The following is a 20,905-nucleotide window of genomic DNA, read 5'->3' on the forward strand; positions in this document are numbered from 1 at the left end:
AAATACATTAAGTGTGCTGCACGGTGGACAAGTGGTTAGCACACAGGTAGGTTAATTGGCCACTCCAAATTGTCCATAGGTATGAATGTGAGTGTGGATGCCCTCAACACAGTGACGAAGGCCTGCAACAGTTGGAAGGTATACTTCTGACTGGGACCAAACCTGTCTTCATTATTAAGGGTCAGGGGTGTCAAACATCATCATCATCAGTGAAGAAGCGCACAAATCAAATTTTCTACAGTTTTATTTATAAGAAAAATACTTTAGGTACATACAAGCTGTACATAAAATGTCTCAGGAATCTCAAGTCCAGTCTTGTGAAAAGAAACCTTGTAAATTTATAGATATGAGAAATAAACGAGAAATAACTCTTTATAAATTTGAGCCACATCGAATATTTCTCCTCCATGTCTGAATCAACTATGAAACAATAATTTTAAATTGAAAATAGATTTTTATATCTTATTTTTAGAGCCTTCTGCGCAGAAAATTGGCAAAATGAAATGAGCTGTATCATCAAAAAGCAAAAGGCTGGCATCCATTCACTGGAGACGAACCTTTGCCAGGCGGAAGATGACAGAGAGCCGCTTGGGTGTCAGCTAGGGGGGGGGGCGTGGGGGTGTCCAGGAGCAAGAGTCAAGAGCACTGAGCAGATTTAACTTGTCTGATGTAAAAGAAGAGACAAGAAGAATGGCACTGCTGTGTGAAGCTTGAATGTGGCGGCTGATGGACCTTCGGAAATCAAGTTGCAGCCTAAATCCAAAACTTAAGTACACATTTGATGAATATTCCAGGAGTTCTGGGAAAAAACAAAAACAAAAGTCTATGCTAATGAATGCATTGCATTCATAGCTACGCAAAGGTAGGTCTTGTTCCCTCCAAAGACTAATTTCACACCAAATAGTCGCTTACAAAATATCCAACAGTTGTGAATAAAATATAAAATTTCAATGCAATGTCTCTTCACGTCAGGCCTGCTTATAAAACTATATGATTTACAAGTGTATTTTTGTTTCGCTCCGTCTTCCTTGGTCCTATCACGTAAGAGTCCATTTGTACACAGACGTCAACTTATTCAAACTGGCAGAGCTCCAAGTTATTTCCCACCGCATCTGCTGCTCTCCTCCTCCTCTTCTTCTTCTTCTCGTCTCCTCCTCTGCAGCTGAGATGACTACGAGGCCGATGTCTTGACGTGAAGTCCAGTTGCTCAGACCCGATTGCCGATTGACCCTCAGTCGTTCAGGGATAGAATGATGTGATCCTCAAGGTCAGAGTTGAAGGAGCTGTCTGAGGGTGAAATAGAAAAAAGGCATCTGTCAGGCGGTGAAGAATCAAACTGCCAAAATGACAAAAAAATTGCAGCGTCAGCACATTTCTCTGACATTTCTTAAATGCAATAAGACACAAACACAAAATTGCACACTTTTTTTTATTGCTGCAAAGGATTTGAAGCCACAATGTAGGAGCATCCCAATTATATTTGCCGCATCTCCTAATCATTATCTTCCCACCGCAATGTAGTCATGTAGTGTCAAAAAATTTAATGACTGTATTTTTTTCCCAAAAATTAATTTCAATAAAATTTATCTGGGATCTGCACAAAAATGTAATGGTTTATAATTTGATTGTGAAAGGTACTATATAAATACATTTTACTGACCGTATTTTCTGGACTATAAGTTGCACAAGGCCAAAAATGCATCATAGGGTAGAAAAAAAACATACGTACATAATTCACACTGGAGTATAAGTCGCATTTTTGCAGATAATTTATCTTACAAACTACTTGACCAAAACAGACATTACGTCCTCTTGGAAGGCAAGTTCTATTAATAAAAGAATAGAGAACAGGCTGAATAGGTGTAAGATATGCTAACATAATAGTTATTCATTTATAAGTCGCAGGAACGGCCAACCTATGAAAAACTCCTAGTCTGCAAAAACGGTATATATATATTTTTTTTTTTGCATGTTTGGTACACTTAAATGTTTCAGATCATAAAACAAAATTTAATTATTAGTGAATGACGAAACAAAAAAAAACAAAAAAAAAACAAAACATTTTTATTATTAACTCATTAAATTCCAGCTATTTATCTAAAGCCATCCATATCAGTACTGGTCATGACAGTTACTATGGTACCCATTATATCATTGTATGCTCATATCACCTTGTACTTCGGTATGAGGTACATTATTAAAAAAAACAAACAAACAAAAAAAAAACCTTAAACTGTATTACGGAAAGCAGGAAGTGAACAAATGTAACAGTTACTGATTGTAAAAGTACCAGATGGAGGGGTAGGCTTTAATAAGCTTTGCTTCTTCCTACTCCTTTTGAACATGTGGAACTGGGAACTGATTATGGGATGCATTCAATTGTAATCTGATGCATGTTCAAATGAAATAAAACCATTAGCATTTTGGATGACTTTATGACTGATTTTGCAAGGCATATAAAATATTGTGATTTATGGCTAAATAACCATGGTACATAGGAAAACAAAGATTAGAATCTCATCAGTTTGCTAGCAACAGGTGGGAAAATGCCTATTTTGACGCTAAAGCCCTCACAAAAAACACCAACAGTGTTTACATAACTACATATCTTACCAACAATATTGTTGCCAACGAGGAAAGACTGCAGACTTTGATGCCCTGCAGCCTCAGTCATGAAACAGTACTCACCATTGTCTCCATACAGGTCAGGATCATCATTGTCATCATCATCATCGTCGTCGTCATCGTCATCATCGTCGTCGTCATCATCATCATCATCGTCGTCATCCCCTACATCTAAGTCCTCCTCGAGAAGGTGAGCCACCTCTTCATCAGAGGGAGAGAATTCGGCATTTCCATCGTCATCGTCATCGTCGTCGTCGACGCCACCATTCTCGTTCTCAAGCTCGGCAATAAGAGGGTCTGTATCAACGTCATCGTCAGAATCGTCGTCATCGTCATCTTCCTCCTGATCGTCATCCTCCTGAGTACAAGAGGATACAAGTTGTGACAACGTATAATAAATCATTCATTCTTTTTCTACCGCTTAGCCTAACGAAGGTCGCGGGGGTGCTGGAGCCTATCCCAGCTGTCTTCACATGCCAATCACATGCTAGGTTAATTGGCCACTCCAAATTGTCCATAGGTATGAATGTGAGTGTGAATGGTTGTTTGTCTATATGTGTCCTGGGATTGGCTGTACGCCGCCTCTCGCCCGAAGACAGCTGGGATAGGCTCCAGCACCCTTTGCAACCCTCGTGAGGAAAAGCGGTAGAAAATGAATGAATTAATTTTATTTACTTTTGTCCCAACAACCAGATTTTCCGCCAAAGACTAAACATAGCAAAGGACCATTATGCTTGTCAACAGGTGGCGGGTCAACCAGTGGGTGGCCAGCCAATCACAGGGCACATATAGACAAACAACCATTCACACTCACATTCATACCTATGGACAATTTGGAGTGGCTAATTAACCTAGCATGTTTTTGGAATGTGGGAGGAAACCGGAGTACCCGGAGAAAACCCACGCATGCACGGGGAGAACATGCAAACTCCACACAGAGATGGCCAAGGGGGGAATTGAACTCGGGTCTCCGAGCTGTGAGGCCTGCACTCTAACCACTCATCCACCGTGCAGCCTATAATAACTAAAATCAAAATCAAACAACATATGATACCTGATCCTCTTCATCCTCCTCTTCCTCTTCTGCTAGTCTTTGTCGGCCAACTTCATAAAGCCGGCAAACCGTGTCCGTGTTTATCGAGTCTTGGTTCTATGGAATAGATGTATAAAGAAATGACAAATATTGCGTATGGATAAAGAAACCCCCAACTGTTGGAGGGTAACGCAGGTTACCTCGATCACAGCAAGGTAGCAGTCTTTAGAATCTGTGCACAGGTCAAAAATATTCCTCTTGACATCAATGGTGGCTGTGGGAAACACAATCACACGTCACAAATCAAATACTTTCCAAGTATTATAGTACTATAGTATAAAGTATACGGAGTAGAAGCACAGTCTCCAACCAAAGGACGGCCTTACCAATGGGTTTATAGTCTGTGGCGTTGAAAGTTCTAAACGACGAACCAAATGGACTTTTCATTTGCATCTCCATCATGTCATCTTCATCATCAGCCTGCAACATTGCTGCGGGAAAAAAACAACATTAATGAGTTTGAACACATCTCTGCAGGCTCCTTTCACACAGAGACCCTTTTCACACTGGCAATTCACTGTTTACCTCCATAGATGACGGTGCCATTGTTGTTGAAGACTGTTCTACACTGGTCCAGAGCAGGAACCGTGTGAAGGAGGTGAAAGGTTCTTAGATCCCACTAAGAGTTCAGACTAAGGAAATCTAACTTCTGTTCTACTGGAAGCAAACTAGATGCTTGGAATCTTATGAAGTATCAAACCAACTGTACATTTCACTTTTTTGGATCAAGGATACGATCTCCGTGTTAATGATGACCTCCAGGCCATTGGGGTGGAAGACACCACTGATGTTCATGTTGAACTTGTCAAACTTGTGGATGGCCTGCGCCGAGCGCACATCCCACAGCACGCCGTCGTTCAGTACCAAGTCGTCTGTGGGGTTGAAGGTGGCGCAGTTCCTCTTGTAGTTGTTGGCCAGGTCGGGGTTGTTTAGCGTCAGCGTCACCTGACCCGTCTGGATGTCATAAATCTACAGAAGAACGCTCGACGTGAGTAGCCAGCCATGAAGGTCAGCTTGATTCCGTATTTCATGTTTGTCACGTTTACAACACGGGTATACGTACATGTGCAACATGCTCCTTTGTTCCAATGACGCGATCCTGTGAGAGCTTACTGAACTCCACGTAATGGTCACCTAGAAAAGAGTGCCTGCAGACAAAAGGGGTGTAACATTTCATTTAGAAATTGGATCATCCGTGTGACTATCAAGAAATCAAATCATTGTCATAGCTTGCTGCGTAGCATAGGATCAATTAAAAGAGTATTGCCTGGGTTGCACTGAGTGAATAAATAGTTTGTGCAGCGAAGAGACGTCTGCGGGCCTCGGGCTGTTGACCAGCATAATTAAACAGCACATCATCTTTTGAACGTGCCCTGTTTTGACAGCATTAAGCGGCTGTAGCATTGGCCCGAAAGCACCGCTGAGGTGGAGGCAGAAGGATAGAAAACATATCACATGATACTGATTTTAGCTAACTTGTGTCATCTTCATAAAGTCAAGGGCTGGCTTTTGCACCGGATTTCATTTTTTACCGTTTTTTTACACATATATACGACTACAAGCTTTTGAAATGAATGACTTACTTCATGATGAACACAGACTTCATTCCCCACAGTGCGGACATCGGGTAGCTCCAGGAGGCTGATGTTAAAAGCAGAGAACCATCCTAAACAGATAAAAAGAGAAATTTAGCACAGCTAAGATTAAACTGTCTACACCTTAGTACGATGATTTTCAACCACTGTGCCGCGGCACACTAGTGTACCTTGAGAAACCGTCAGGTGTGCCGTGAGGAATTATCCAATATCACTTTTTATCATTAACATTTATTAATCATCATTTGCAAATATTATGTTAATAGCCATTATGTCAATAATATACCCAAATATTCCACTTGCATTTGGTTTATTTGCTCAATATTCCTGGAATATTCCTTTAACCAATCCGATTGAGGTATTCTTCTTCTTTGTGGTGTTTTTCTTCTTCTGTTGTTTATTGGCGGTTGGCAAGCAGCTTTTGTGTACATTAGCACCATCTGTGAAACAGAATCTAAACCCTTTTATACTTTATTCACAAGTGCAGTTTTATTAAAAAAGAAAATATATACAGTAAACCTCGGATATATCAGAAATTCGCTCACAACGGACAGATAAAAAAAGAACCGATTTTTCTGTAAAAAAATTCATTGCATATATCGGATTTTTTATAACGGATTTCGCCTATTTCGGACAAAATCTCCAGTCCCGTTCCAATGCATTTCCATGAAATTTCCTTCGCATATATCGGATAGCCGCATCGTGGCGCTCCGATTCGCCGAATGGTGACAGGCCACTATACGACGTCATTTGCAGCGTTGCCTGCGCGTCCAGGTACATTGGAAACATAGTCAAGGAAGTGCCTTTTTATATCAAATAAAATCCCATTTACGCATATACCGGATATAAATCCGATATATGCGTAAAACGGACATTTTCCGGTATACACATATAACGGATTTCGCTTATATCGGACAAAACCAGTGGGAACAATTGAATCCGATATATCCGAGGTTTACTGTATCTATATAAAACATGTCCTGAGTTTAATTATAAAATATTAGCAAGATTGAAATGGATCTTTTCCTGTTTAAATTGATCCCGGGTGCGTTCTTTCAGCGCATGCTCAGATATGACGTAACTCACTTTTAAAAATGGAGGCCAGCAATCGGCACTGGACTAAGCAAAGTTGGTTTTGGATTCAAACTAAATTTCAAGACTGGAACGACGAAAAATTGTCAATACGGAGTTATTCCAACAAGTCAAAGAAAAACTCGGGGAAGCCGGTATCACGTGATGTTGATGTTTACGTTTTACTGGGCATGCCCTATTGACTATTCTGGTTGATTTTCACGGCAAGAGATTGGAATATTCCTTTCTATGGATACCACTGTTTCCCGAAAGGTTATTCGGAAAGAGAAAAAGTGGTGATGTAAAAACATGGCTACTGTGGAGTGTCTGTGGTGTAAAGACTAGCATAGCAATGTAATACTGGTCCGTGTGGCAACACCTACCTTGTTCCTCCCATAGACTTATTGATGCACGTGTGAGGTCATGGTGACATTTTGTAAAATTTTGGTTAGTGGTGTGCCACAAGATTTTTCCAATGTAAAAAACGTGCCGTGAAAATCCCGGCCTTAGCATCCGACCCATAACATGGTTGTACATAGTGAGAGCTTCCTGTGCTTACCCGTGAGGGCTCCAGATGAGTGATGGCTGAACTGTGACAGCTGTAGCTGGCCTCCTCCTGGCCTGTAAACACATTGTAGAGTTTCAGTTGGCCCGTGCAGGTCCCAAGCATCAGGAACCGCTCACGAGCTGAGAAGGCACAACACATGAACCCGCTTTCATCTTCGTCAGCTTCCCTGAATACAGAAATTGGCCGGAACCTGGAAAAATACACAGAAGTCGAGTCAACTTTATTTATATCGCAATTAATCACAAAACAGTCTCAAAGGGCTTTAAAACCGAACGGAGTTGAAATAAATGACGAGGGGCTTATGTCAACGGACCTCTATTTTCCAGATCCAGGAGATAAACATGCACACTGGATAACTGCAAGGGGATTTCAGGCACGAACCTGCTGAAGATGAGGTGCCTGTCAAAGCACCCTCCATCGACTCCACCGTATTTAGGATATATGACCCTTCTGGTGTGTCGAGACGTGAAGTTAATTGGCGCTTGCCGTCTCTGTTTGGGCTCAGGACATTGATGTTGGGTGAAGAGAGAGAAAGGCGGGCACGTTGCAACTGGGTTCTTGCAGCGTGCGTGCTGTTCCCGCAGGTACTCAGTGATGATACTGTCCAATGCGGGGGGGGATGGCATGTGTCTGTCAAACTGCTTTTTCATCGCTGGTGTCTGGCTGAAGGCGCCGTGGTCTGACTTCTGCCTCAGCACTCGAGGTTTCTTGCAGTTCATCGCATTGCACCCCGTGTGCCTCTCTCGGGAGAAAACGATTCGGCCAATCAGGGGCGAGCCGTTGTTACAGATGGGTACAGACGTCGAGGGGAAAGTGGTATTAGAGGGTCCAGCAGGTTGTGATGTAGAGGGGCGTGCTTGTAAATGGCTGGGTGTTGGAGTGGCTGAATGAGCGGGATGGTTGCCCATTCTTGACCCAACACCATTGGCCAGCCGCGGGGTGCGCGGTAGAGTACCGACTGTAGCAGTAGGGGGAGGAGGAGTGACAGGAACAAAAGTCGACGCAGAGAGAGACGGATGTGACAGACATGCCATTGGTAGATCTGCTTCCTTGGTGAGGGTGGTGGCTGTGTCATGAAGGCCTTTGGCGACAAGGTGGTTCCTAATAAGCAGAAGCAGCTCTTTCTCTGGAAAGGTGATCCTCGACTGAGCAACCACACTTGCTCTCTGCAGCCATGCCAGGGATACATCAGTACCAATCAGCAAGGGTTTCCCTGAGATTCTTTCTATGAGCTCAGCTGCAAACTTGCAGAATTTGACATGTTCGCTGCGTTTGTCCTGAAGCACGGGCTCCTTCATGAGCTGCTGAATATGTCCGCTGCTGAACAAAGGCAACTTGCTGATGATCTGCCTGACAGAAGAGGACCGAGACAAACCAACCAGAGCCTTACAGGCCAGAGATCGGATCTGATCCGCATCTGTAATGGGCATCTTCACCGTCAGCAAAGACAGCAGAACCTGCGGAGAAATTAAACATTTAAATAACAAAATTGTATGTGAAGAGGCTCTGTTGTCTTCTGTATGTAAATGATGGGGTCAAAATTTGGGAAACTGCAGTTTGCAACTTCATTTGTAATATTACATGTAATACAAAATGAAAAAATACACAGTTTTCCTTAATTACCTTAATTCCGTTGTTGGACTGCACCACGTTCCACATTTTAGTGAGCACATTTTCACTGGCTTTGGTCAGGTGAGGAAGGCGACGACGGGGAGTGCCCGAAATGAACTTGCCAATGCTGGAAATGCGTTTGTCAGGTGCGCAGACGCAGTTAATGACAACCTGCAGGGCAGACTTTTGGATCTCAGCATCATTCACAAACACCTCTCCCTCTGCCACAGCCAGAACAATGTTCATACCTGCGAGAACAAAAATTATTCAGTTCGGTCTCAGACAGAAATGTACATTAATAATGAAAACAAACTCTTAAAGATTATTACCATCTCTTAAGATGGGTGGTTTTGACACTGACAAAAGAATTTATAAGAGTTCATAGGAATTGTGGTGGGACATTTTAGATTATGTTGATACTGGTAAATATAAATACTTAATGCTGAACAATAGCACACATGTGGCTTTTCCTTTAAATATTCATTTGACATCTGACCAAAAATAACTTTTAGCTAATAGCTGCATACATACCAGCACTAGAAACAGTGGACCCGCCTTCATCGACAACAGCAACTGTCTCAGACAACAATATCTGAGTCTTTGGTACAACAGTAAGGATACTCAGGATGTCAAGGGCATAGCGCACAGTGTCACTCCTGTACGAAAAGACACGTCATAACTATGAAACCACACAATGCAGTCAACATAGCTAAAAAAAAATCATGAAAAACCAGAGGATCCTCCACACCTTCCGTAATAGGTTCTCCAGTCACAGGCGATGGAGATGAGTTGCAAGAGCAGTTGGACGCAGGAGAGTTTGTGGAAAACCTCAGCCGGTTCCCAATATAGACGAAGGGGGCCATACTCGATAAGAAACTCCATCATTTCCACTACCTGTTCACGGCTGTAGCTGAGCGCCTGCGACACAAAAAAGATGCAAATTGATGACGATAAAACTAAAATGCATCTGACACGAGCCACTTTCACTTTACATTGTCAAGTCATTGCAATATTGTACTTCATATACCTTGTAGTAGGGCTGGGAGTGAATGGGAGCGCCTCCCTCGGTGCGCTGCAGGGATTGCTTCACCTGTTCCACCTTGATGGCCAGATGAGCTTCAAAGTACCTGCGCAGCGCCATGCAAGTGTGTTTGGCTGTCTGCCTGCTCGAGAAAATCTCATCATCGCTCAGCAATGCTCCCTGGTCGTCTGGATTCAGGATCTCCAATGTGCTAATCTAGAAAATGTCATATGATACAACAGATTACAATCAACATGTGCTCTGAAATAAAAAAAAACACTGAAGTGTTTCAGTCGGTAACATTTTCAGTCAGAAATGCAGATGGTTGCATGTGCATATGAGAGACAGGAACACATGAGGCGAGTTGCTGGTTTGTCCTACCAGATTAACGAGGCGTCGCAGGCCGTCCTGCTTGTCAAAGAGCTCCAGCACAGCACGGAAAGAGAAGGAAATGGAGAAGAACATGGTGGCGTGACAGCAGCCGGATGCATGCGAACACTCCAGCAGCCACAGTGTGTAACCAACCACATCTGACAGGACGGAGGGAGGAAGCATGCACACCTTGGAAGGAGAGGTCATAACATAAATACAAATAAGGTGCTTGCTTTTTACACATTAATGGAAAAAAACTAAATTAATCACAGATTGAAATTAGTTTTATAAGTAGGGGAAATCTCTTTGTGGTAAACAATTTGATGCACACCTACAACAATAACCACATCATATTTTGTGTAAAGGGATGTCACTTTTGGAAATATGGGTAATAATAATAAAAACAAATAATAAAACTAATATGCAGTCAGAAAGCCAATTTTTTTAATTATTATTTTTCTTTTATTATGAGCATATTAGCTCTTGAACTCGCCCACAAAATGCTCAGCAAATGCAAAATGTGACTGTTCAACTTGTATATTAACGACATCTCTAAAGTTATGAAAGACCTAAAGGAAGTATCATTTGCAGACAATCCTACTGTTTTTTGTTCCGGGGAAAGCTAATTAAAAAAGTCCCAGAGGGAAATGGTTTGATAAAAATAAATTGATTATCCTTGAACTTAAGTAGAACTCAAATAATGCTGCTTGGTAATAGCAGAAAGAATACATACGCCCAAATACAAATTGACAGTTAGAACATTGAAAGGGTGAATGAAAATACATTTATGAGCTGGAAATCACTAAAACACTAAAAATATAAAACCTAAAGTGACAAGAAATACCTTAATATTGAATAAAGCAAAATTTGTCCTTGAACAAAAATCACTCCATACTCTCTACTGCTTTTTGGTATTACTTTATCTAACTCGCTGTGTGGAGATATGGGGTAATAAATATACAAATATACTTCACTGGCTAAATGTACTGCAAAAAAGGATAATCCTTAAAATTTTGATCGAGCATGTAAATACTGTATGTACACACATTCATAAGCACATTATGAGTCGTGTTTTTTATTTACCCTTTCCATTGCATCCTGGTTATAGGCAAGGTAGTAGAGGCACAGTGATACTCCAGTGGCAGCCATAGAGGGCCTTGGGATTTCCAGCAACTTCTGGACCCCTCCATGCGCCACAAACTCGGCAGCAAACTTTTTGTGAAGCAGCAGAGAAGCTAAGTACTGTCAGAGAAAAAGAAAGTAAGAAAACTTAAAATATGTGCATGGCGCTTCAGAAGACGTTTCGGAGGTTTTATCAGCAGTGGGGATTTTACCTTCAGTGCCTCAAATGTGAGCTGTACATCGTTGGTCTGCTTTAGATCCATGTAATGCATGAGGAGCTCACGTGCCCCCATTTGCATGAATACTGCCAAAAGCTGAAGACGGGAGAAAGAAATTCTGAAGATAACTGGAACAATAACAGAAATTTGACATTTTGCTTTACAACCCAACCTAATACTGAATATTGGCAATGTATTTAATCAATTCAATCCCAATTTTAAATACATCCATCGTTAATAACATTAAAATTGACAATGGAAAAGATGAAAATCAACAGCCCTGGTTAAGAAAGGCTGACATTTGTAAAATACACCGTCAATGCTGAAGAAAAACTAACCTCCTGGTATTCTCCCAAAGGAGTGAGATATTGCAGAATGAGTCTCTGCTCAATCTCTGGTGTCAGAGGGTATAAATGGTAGTTGTTGCCAATCACCCAGGGGCTCATCTCAGACCAGCTGCTGTTGGAAAGCTCACTGAAATTCCTCTCTGGTTCCGGTAGAGAAAAATTCAACTTGTGCTTTGCGGTCCTGCCACTATCCCTCTCGGCTTTTCTTTTTAGGTAAGTACTACTGTCAGACAGGCCTTGGTGGAGCACCGAGCCTGGGGCTGACATGGGCTTCATCATGGTTTTAACAGCTGAGTTGGCATGGCTGCTTGTCTTGTGAGGGGTGTTGAGACGGAATGAAAGCTCATTTTCGGGCTCCAAGACAGAGGAGAGCGTCATATCCCCATTGTCTTCTTGCTCGGGTCCTTCCCTTTCAGCCCCATTATGGCCTAGTGAGAAAGGCTTCACCTTAAAGCCTGCATCAACAGTCTCTTCATCCAAAGGTAGTAAAGGCCCACTAAGAGTTTTTCTGGGGTTGGGTCGTTTGATTTCTCTTTTAGTCTCTGCATCTTTATCTTGAAGCTCACGTAAGCGATGCAGCATCAATGGCACCTGTTAAACAAAGTATTAAAACAAGCTGATGGACTGGGATGAGGAAATGACACTAGTAATACTACTGTGTGCACTTTATAACGTTTCATTCACAAGAGAAAAGCCATACGCGACAACAGCATCCCCTACTGACCACAATAGAGTTCTCTTCTCTGTAGTTGGCTGCAATGTCCTGGTTCTCCATGGCGCCTGCCAGCAAGCCCGTGGCATAGATTCTGAGGGGCTGCTCGGCCTCCCGAGCCCACTTGAACAACCTTTCAACGATTCCCTCCTGAAAAGAGCAAACCAAAGAAGCACATAATTAAGAACAAGCCTTAGCTTGTAACTGAATATGTGTGGCACTGGCTTAAATGAATTATTATTTAAAGGGCACCGATTATGCTTTTTCCACTTTTCTGACCTATAAATGTAGTTACAATGTTGTATTGTCGTGTTAAATGATGCCAAAGTTTCAGATAATGAGATTAGCGCATTTGGAAGTGAGCTATAAAATAAGTTTGGAATGGCTCAAAACGCTCGGTTTCAAAAGGCGTGGTAAAACTGCCCGTTTGTGACATCACAGAGGGGCTGACTTCCTTATATGGACGTGGCAGTAAACCATTGAAGCTCTCTGCCCTCCCCCAAGCTGATTACCTACCAAGGAAATCAATTTTAATCTGTCAACGGCATTTCACACTGGACTGTTTTGTGAACATGGAACAAACTTTCCAACGTTACTTGGTCGTGTGGACGAGTCAGAAGGGCAAGCAGGAAGTAACAATTTATCAGTATTCTAACTGTGTTTATTTTGCGGAAGTCATACAGCAAAAGCGCTTGCATACAGAGAGCGGGTTTGCTAATAGTCGTTTCCCACCACAATTAGTGGCCAGATTAGACGTTACCGATGGCATAGAAAACCTAACGCTAAACTGCTACAACAACTAACCATTGAGAGACATCTTGAAGTAACCTCTTATGTTGAAAAACGTCGGACTGTCCAGTCTCCGGATCGTATTCGGAATCCAACACATACGGCTGTATGTTAAAAGACGACATTTGAAAAAGATACATCGCCGTTTATCAGTTCCTATACCGTTCACAGCGAGTGGCGTGGGTAGAATAAATTTAAAACAACCGTTTTTGTGGGAGCCACTAAATCCAAAGAAATACAGCTGAATAGGTGCAGATTCTGGAAGAACTATAAAGCTTGGCGTGCTGGTTATTGTATGTAGCTGCTCTATAGAAGTCCACAACTCAACACAAACCGAAAAATGAGCATAATAGGTCCCCTTTAAGATTTGTTGTGGTTAATAGTTGAAAAACCAATGGAACTTGCTTGCAGACTGGACTCTGACTCTAGTCTGTGGACAACAACTGATTGGTGGGCACTATTGACCAAGTGGCGTTATCCACCTCTCAAAAAGTTATCTTTATGACCTTAGTTTACCCATGTGTTTCTGTCTGTTTTAGATGTTGAATTACTGACAGAAGTTATAGTCGCTATAATTGTCGTTATAATAAACATATCTCAACGCAGCAGCCGTGTAAGTAAACTACACATTCGAATAATTAGAGAAATTAAATTGCAGGACCACATTAACTTAAAACACTTATTGTAATAATGAGACTGAATCTGACACAAGAAAAAAATGACCATCACGTCATTTCAAGGGCAACAATTTACCTTTTCCTGAAATACCACTGCTGTCTCCAGGCCAGGCATGATGTTCTGAAGCAAGCGACAGGCTGCGGCATTGAGCGAAAATTCTCTGCTGGCCATAACATAACTATTCACCAACTACATGGAAGAAGAAATGTTATTAAGCTCTTGCAGGTTCACTTTAGGAAGTATCAAATATACCCACTCAATCTAGCCTTACAGTGTTCATGAAGTCGTCGTTCTTGAACAGGATCTTGAGCAAATGCCCCAACACACATTCAGGATCAGCTCTCCCTAGTGGAAAATAATGACAAACAATATGTAAAAATCTATACAGTACCAAAACATCAATCTTTTCATCCGGTTTCTTTATCATACCAGGATGACGATCATCAAAAGGGTCCGGGTCTGCTTTGTGGTACTCCTCTGTCTCTTTCTCTACAAGCTCTGAGATTCTGTAATTTCAATTTGTTAAACACTGGCAAGTCAGTGGAACTACGATTGATAGATGAGAGAGATTCATTTACTTGGTGAGGATGTTGACAAGCTCCTGCGTGCTGCCTTGTTGTTCCCTTTCCCACTGTTCCAGTAGAGTAGTCAGCTCTGCCTTGGCGTCCACACTGGCAGATGCCGACGCCATAACTCTGCCAATGGGAAAACCAGTAAACTAGTACTAAATTGTCAGTGCACCGCACTCTTCTATATACCCAACTCAGGAAAGAGGTCCATATCAGTAAATATCTTGTGGCTTACAATCAGCAAACAAGGTAAAACTCGAGAGATACATTGCAAGTAAGCATGACATATATTTAGTCGGGCAAAACAAAATGATACATTTAGCAAAAGAAGCACACAGATTGACTGTTCACAGGTGCACCAGTCTTCTGGAGCTGCAGCTGTCAAAATTATAGGCCACTTCAAAACAGGAAAATAGCAAGCGTGCATGCGGAAGCGCTTCTTCCGATTGAAGCAACACATTGTGCATTTTCTCATATTAGCTCATTAAAACTATCCACAGACGTAAATACACATTTGTAGTAGTAGGTCGCCGCACCGTGGTTAAACGTGGATGCTAATTTATTAGCCTGCTAACGTGGTCACTACCAAACCCAGTACTATATTTACTTTACACATGTCTTATCCAAACATACACATTGCATTGTACCACACAGCATCATTTTCCGAACCACGATGAGCGACCTGTACTTAAAAAACAAGTGTTAAGATATTAGCCATTAGCTAGCGGCATTACAGGTAAACCTGTCTAGTTAGCTAGCATGCTAACTTTACCTCGTTGTTGCGCTCAGTTGTTCTTCAGTTTGGCCAGATTAACAAGGCTTCAATGTGTCGACACGGACTCAAACCTTACTGCTGCAAGCGAACGTTGGTAGTATCGGAAATGTTTCACAGCCAGACCTTTATGTATTTTAATTTGGCTTTTTGTTGTTGGTTTACTGTCATTATGGCGAACACGTTCTGTACGTCATCGCAGCTGCGACAGTCCACTGATTATGACGAAATCACTCAAAGCAAAACATTACGAAACACTTTATTCGAATTATTCAATGAATGCAGATTATTTTTTTTGTATTTCATGCAAAAGCATATACGTCTTAAACAAGTATACAAAACATGTGCTATATCATGTTACAAAACATTCTTTTGGAAAGATTATCAAAACAGAAATCAAACATGTGTTGCAGTGTTTTAGAAAAACATTTTAGAAAAACATTTTAGAAAAATGAACGAGCAAAGAAATTTCAATATACAGTACAATGAATAAGTTTACATTTCATCATTTTCCAGGCAATTATTGTGTTGGGCAGCATGCATTAGGTAAACAAAAATTGTCAGGACGGTCATGAATTTACAGAAGACACATAAGTGGCGTATATTAACTGCATAGAATGTCAAATTAAAGGATGTTACGAGTTGCTCCTGCGCTTAAAGAAGGCACACAGAATGAATTACATTGCAGCAACTGCGGTTACATCACAGTACAGCAACAGGTCGCAGGGTAGTTCTCAGCACTGACTTTGAATTCATTGCCGTAAACAAAGTAAAGGTTGGTTTTCCCTTTCCATGAGTAGGTAACCTTGGTCACAGGAATCAGCTCAATGGTTTGACGCTGGACACAAAGAAGAACCATGGATATGTTACTGAAAGTAACGTTAGAACTTTAATACGTTACCAATGATAAAGTTATGTTTTTAAATATTACACTGAGCTAAAAGTGTTCAGGGTGCACAGAATGCAAACCTGTTGCAGAATGCGAGAAGTGCGGGAGAACCTGCCCTGGTGTTCATTGACTAAACGCTGTGCAGCATTTACCACAGCAGGGTCCGGGAAACCCATCACTGGGTACACCTGGACAAACAAATAAAATATATTGCAAAGGGGGTGTCTGAAAATATTTGTCCACAATGTTTAAATTGCTGCTGTGAGAAAATGATCTATAAAAACATCTTACCAAGTACTGAGCATCTCTGAAAAGCTCCTTCCCAGACACTTCGCTGAGGTTATCCACCTTTAGGCCACTGGACTGCTCCACAACATAGTCATCACTGTTGTTTGTCCTAAAATAATAGTTTTGATAATTGTTACAATTTGAAATAACACAAAAGTGGACATTCATCATGTTGTCTTGACAATAACTTAAACAGCACCATTTTACAGTCAGGTTGATGTAGACCAAAAGCTGCTGTTTTCCCTGACATGTGGGACATTGCGTGGATCCTTGCCCCTGGCAGTGGTGGCAGCTGTGAGAATAGTGTATAAATGACACTTATTTCATTGAACAATTAAGGGAAAATATTTTTTACACACATACATCATCGCAGACATTTGAGAAATGAAATAAATGAGCAGAGGTGAAATGTTTTATTTACTTTTCCCTTCCTCTGCCGAAGCAGTGATTGCATCGCTCATCTCCATGACGGAAGCCAGCTCCATTGCACACCCAACAAACTTTCTGCAGGCAAAAAAATAAAAAAAATCATGCCTAATAATAGTTGTTCAAGTAATAATTGAATGATACTACTGGAGGTGCCATCTGCCGCAGTGACCAATGAAAATGACTTACATTGCCAGCCCCAGCACAGTCTTTGCAAGGTTTTCGCCCCATTCCAACGCAAACATGGCAGCTCTGTTTATCAAATGATCCTCATTAGGAGGAGAAGAGAAAGATTCTTCTCTGAATATGTTAGAATTGACGAGAGACGATTAAGAACCTTCATAGATGAAGTGTTGGGAACTTTGATGATTTGTTTGCCATTCACAAAATAACTGGGTGATGCAGCAGCAATATCCCACGGCCCTGGAGGGGGTTGGGCGTATGCATCCACTGGTTGTCCTGGTCCAAAAAAACCAAACAAAAAAACATGCTTTCCATTTTAAAAGAGCTGACCGGGAACAGAGTTTCTGTAAACACTTTTCTTGTCAAAATGTCTTGTCTCTGACTGACATTTTATGACATTGGTGAAGACAAAATGAGTAAAGAGATAACACAATGCAAACAACAATGCTAATCAGTTGCAAAGTAAAACATACACAAGATAACAGTGACATACCATTGTATGGCTCGTGACTCCACTCAGTGGATCTCGACTCAGTGAAGGTTTCCAAGCGGTACTGGGAAAACATTTAAAATTGCATTGGTCTAATTGCACCGTTTTGTTTGTTATGTACCATCGCACACGCCAGCGGTCGTGCCCCCATGATTTGAAATACTAGAGAAATAGAGACATCTAGAAAGATAATATCTATTCAACTGAAACCAGGAAAATGCAACAAAACGGAGAGCATTTTGTTGCATGCAAGTCAAATTGCATGTTGAGTACTATAAATTTGTACACGTTGGCAGGTCTGCACTAACATTGAAAGCCCCAGTACTTGAGAAGCATTGACATACAAACATATCTTCTCTTTACCCTGTAGGTATTAAAAGCCTCCATGCCGGTGATCACGCCATCTTTTGCTGGTGCTGAACTGTAACAACACTTGCTGGAGGCCCACAGAGCAAAAGCTTCCCGCGCTGTACTCTCACTTATGGATGGAATACTGCAAATGAATGCAATGAATATCTGCATCGTCTTTACTGCAAGAGTACTCTACTTGAGGGTATAAGAGGTTTCAGCCTTACTTCCACTGTGGTTGCTCAGGTCCAGGTTGAGGTTGGGGAGTAGGATGCGCAGGCATCGGAGGAGGCAGACATCCTGCAAAGAGGTGGAAAGTTCATTTCAATTTTCATGCATGGCTGTATGGCGAGATGGTGCATCTCTTCTGCTGTATTCGCCTTATAAAATGTGATGGTACTTCCTAGTTTTGCTGAGGCTATGCAGAAAATTAGGATTGCGCAAAGAAGGACGGGCAAACAGGATTAAACACCCCCGGATTCACGGTTTACTGCCCCGTCTATGACACAGTACACCGGACTTCCCCCACCCCCGTTTTTGATGGGCTACGCCAGACTTCTTTCAACCAATCAGGAAAGCAAAACAATAAATGAGGTGGATGAAACTTTATACTGTGAATACAGAGGCTAATTCAAATAACCAGTGTTGTGTACTTTACCCTTTGCCTGACATTAATGCTAACTTTAGCCAGGAAGTTGCGTCACTCTAGTCACCTTACTTGTTTACCACGGTGAACTTAGTTTTTCACGTTGGCCGTTGGATATTCCTCTCCGTCGCTGTTAATTTCAAGTTGACAGTTGGACATATGGCTCCCTAGTAACAGTAATAGCTGTTGCTATGTACTGTAGGTCCCGCCCACTCATACTCGGGACAGTTAATAAATGACTACTGCATTTAAAAAAAAGCAATATATTCTATATCAAACCATTGGCTTGCTCCACACAGTTTAGTAGGATCTAACATGGTTAAGTTACACTTGATTTGTGAATGTGTACTCCTATATAAAGAGCCTTCTAATTATTTATGTTCTCAATAGTTTTATACATGCATACTGCTTATTAAAACGCCTTTGAAGAATTCATGGTAATTATTAAGTCATTCATAAAAAGGTCATATTATATCAAAAAAAAAACCATGGAGACAGACATTTCATCCAAGAACTTTGGTTAGCGCCCTCATTTCAACCATGCAAACTTTTTATGAACCTCTCTCTGAAAAGAATCAGAATCATTATGAACCGGAATCAAAAAGAGGAATCGGAACCGGAATTGCTGAAATTAAAACGATGTCCAACCCTAGTCATGAACCCCGTAATCCCTTGTGCAAATTACATGCTTGGTTCAATTTTTACCCCAACTTCTCACCATTTAATATAATGTGACATTTAATTAATACTCATCATTACTAATATAAATAAATTCATGAAAGATCAAAGATGTTTCATTTTGCGGGTTGTTTTTGTTTTTAAATGTGCAGCAAGAGTAGGGGGTACATGACTTCCATTCTGATTCAGACAGTGTACCTGTGAAACCAGTGCACTACGTAACAACAAATGATGGTGATTTGACAAAGTTTAGCTACTAACATCCGCTATCATTGAAGTCTATTGTAACAATATCATGATCGCAAATTGTGAGACTACGCTCTGTGTGGGTGGCCGTGCTATGGACATGTATGTAAATACCAGGCAGGTGCAGGTGTATATATATATATATATATACATTTGTATATATACATTTGTGGTTCGCTTAAACCACTATTTGTAACATACACTAGCCGGTGGTGACAAAATATAAAAGAATGTCCGGAATGATCCATATTTCCCATTGTTTACTTTCTGTGTTCATAGAACGGTGGCATGACATGTGAGCAGTTCGTGGTTTCATGTAGAGGAAGTTAAATATCTACAAGAGGACCATCCAGGGCTCCATACTGTACCTCCTCCCCCAGCCACAGTGCCTTCGTATCCCGGCATGCTGTCGAACATGCCGGCTGGTGGAGCACTAGGACCAGAAGAGTCAGCCATGGGTGGGGCGAACATTGCTGAAACAAACCAGACAAACCAGTTCAATCCAACCAAGTGTGTATACATGTGTAAAAACGTACAAGGTTTCCATACAACACACAAAAGAGCATCATAGATAACATTTTAATCTTGATTTAAATCCCTGACAAATGTGAAGATCAAAACTTTGGAGGGTCACATTTTTTCCTGTGGTATGTGAGTGTACATACAGTGTGTATAAGTACGTGTACTAGATGACTTACCTTGTCCCTCAGCGTTGGGATCCATCCAGAAAGGTTTATGAACAACACTAAATACTGACTGGTGGGGTGTAGTCCTTCAGAACAAAACACCTGGCTGTTTTTACACCTCTCCAAATCCACAGCATGAAGACATTGGTGACGTCACCAGATGTCTTGCATCGCTGCAGCACGGAAGTGTGCAGTGTGTAACCACGTCCTTTCTTAAACTGTGAAGCAACGGTGAAAGGAACACAATAACACATACCAGGAGGGCCCTCGGCTGCTGTGAAGTAACCCGGATTAGCGATGCCGTGACTTCCTCCCGCATCGCTGGAAGTAAGGAGAAACGAAAGTTAAAGAGAGGAACAATATACGGACGATCCACCATAACATATTCACATCACAACAACATGTTTAGTAATACGTTTTAAAAGACTCACTTTCTGAAAGGCCGATAGTCCATCTTGCTCGGAAACAAAACAAGAACAGGCAAATAAATTGAGTCCACCTGAGTTTTACATGTCATCGATATCATCATGTGACAATAAACTAATCATTTACCTTTTATGGCACTCCAATGTCAGCTAAAACGTCCACGGTTGTTCTAAGAGTCACCTAAGGACAACATCTAAGGAATTCACTGGGCAAGATTTGTCGTCAATTTTCCCAAAAAGGACCCCCTCCTATAAAAAAATGGGTGTTCAGGAAGTGCGCAAACATCTGGCAGCGCAGTAAACAGAAGTGAAAGTGGGAAGGTAGTTGTTAATGTTTGAGTATATAGGCTGGTTAAAACACGAACAGCAACGCATAACCACTATATTGTATTCTAATGTTTGGATTGTGGTGTTAGTTTTCAATGTAATGTACAAAC

The 20,905-nt window shown here is 41.4% G+C and overlaps 2 protein-coding genes across 3 annotated transcripts; both read right to left on the reverse strand.

Annotated features, from left to right (window-relative positions):
* Positions 1 to 226: 226 nt before the first annotated feature.
* Positions 227 to 15,374, reverse strand: dcaf1 (ddb1 and cul4 associated factor 1). The gene is made up of 25 exons (XM_058052249.2): positions 15,164 to 15,374; positions 14,401 to 14,517; positions 14,252 to 14,328; positions 14,094 to 14,167; positions 13,898 to 14,011; positions 12,368 to 12,505; positions 11,635 to 12,234; positions 11,291 to 11,392; positions 11,040 to 11,198; positions 9,966 to 10,145; positions 9,591 to 9,800; positions 9,312 to 9,481; positions 9,095 to 9,219; positions 8,576 to 8,811; positions 7,334 to 8,409; positions 6,944 to 7,142; positions 5,302 to 5,384; positions 4,782 to 4,866; positions 4,454 to 4,687; positions 4,244 to 4,337; positions 4,045 to 4,149; positions 3,859 to 3,932; positions 3,680 to 3,775; positions 2,689 to 2,983; positions 227 to 1,287 (listed from the first exon to the last, which is right to left on the reverse strand). The coding sequence occupies exons 2-25, from the start codon at positions 14,511 to 14,513 to the stop codon at positions 1,232 to 1,234; spliced, it is 4,695 nt and encodes a 1,564-aa protein (XP_057908232.2). The 5' UTR covers positions 14,514 to 14,517; positions 15,164 to 15,374; the 3' UTR covers positions 227 to 1,231.
* Positions 15,375 to 15,415: 41 nt separating this feature from the next.
* On the reverse strand, positions 15,416 to 20,896 carry ssuh2rs1 (ssu-2 homolog, related sequence 1). 2 transcript variants are annotated; one of them, XM_058052316.2, is made up of 14 exons: positions 20,596 to 20,896; positions 20,475 to 20,497; positions 20,300 to 20,364; positions 19,726 to 19,830; positions 18,015 to 18,087; positions 17,803 to 17,932; positions 17,443 to 17,503; positions 17,104 to 17,225; positions 16,956 to 17,018; positions 16,762 to 16,844; positions 16,540 to 16,632; positions 16,344 to 16,449; positions 16,133 to 16,240; positions 15,416 to 16,001 (listed from the first exon to the last, which is right to left on the reverse strand). In XM_058052316.2, the coding sequence occupies exons 2-14, from the start codon at positions 20,495 to 20,497 to the stop codon at positions 15,861 to 15,863; spliced, it is 1,173 nt and encodes a 390-aa protein (XP_057908299.2). In that variant the 5' UTR covers positions 20,596 to 20,896; the 3' UTR covers positions 15,416 to 15,860. The 2 variants fall into 2 exon arrangements, with proteins under 2 accessions (XP_057908299.2, XP_057908300.2); XM_058052317.2 differs by lacking the exons at positions 20,475 to 20,497; positions 20,596 to 20,896 and adding an exon at positions 20,056 to 20,216 and having other exon boundaries at positions 20,300 to 20,354.
* Between the last annotated feature and the right edge of the window lie 9 nt (positions 20,897 to 20,905).

Source organism: Doryrhamphus excisus, linkage group LG15, assembly GCF_037039965.1.
Source record: "Doryrhamphus excisus strain RoL-2023G ecotype Guam linkage group LG15, RoL_Dexc_Guam_v1.1, whole genome shotgun sequence".
Classification (NCBI taxonomy): Eukaryota; Metazoa; Chordata; class Actinopteri; order Syngnathiformes; family Syngnathidae; genus Doryrhamphus; species Doryrhamphus excisus.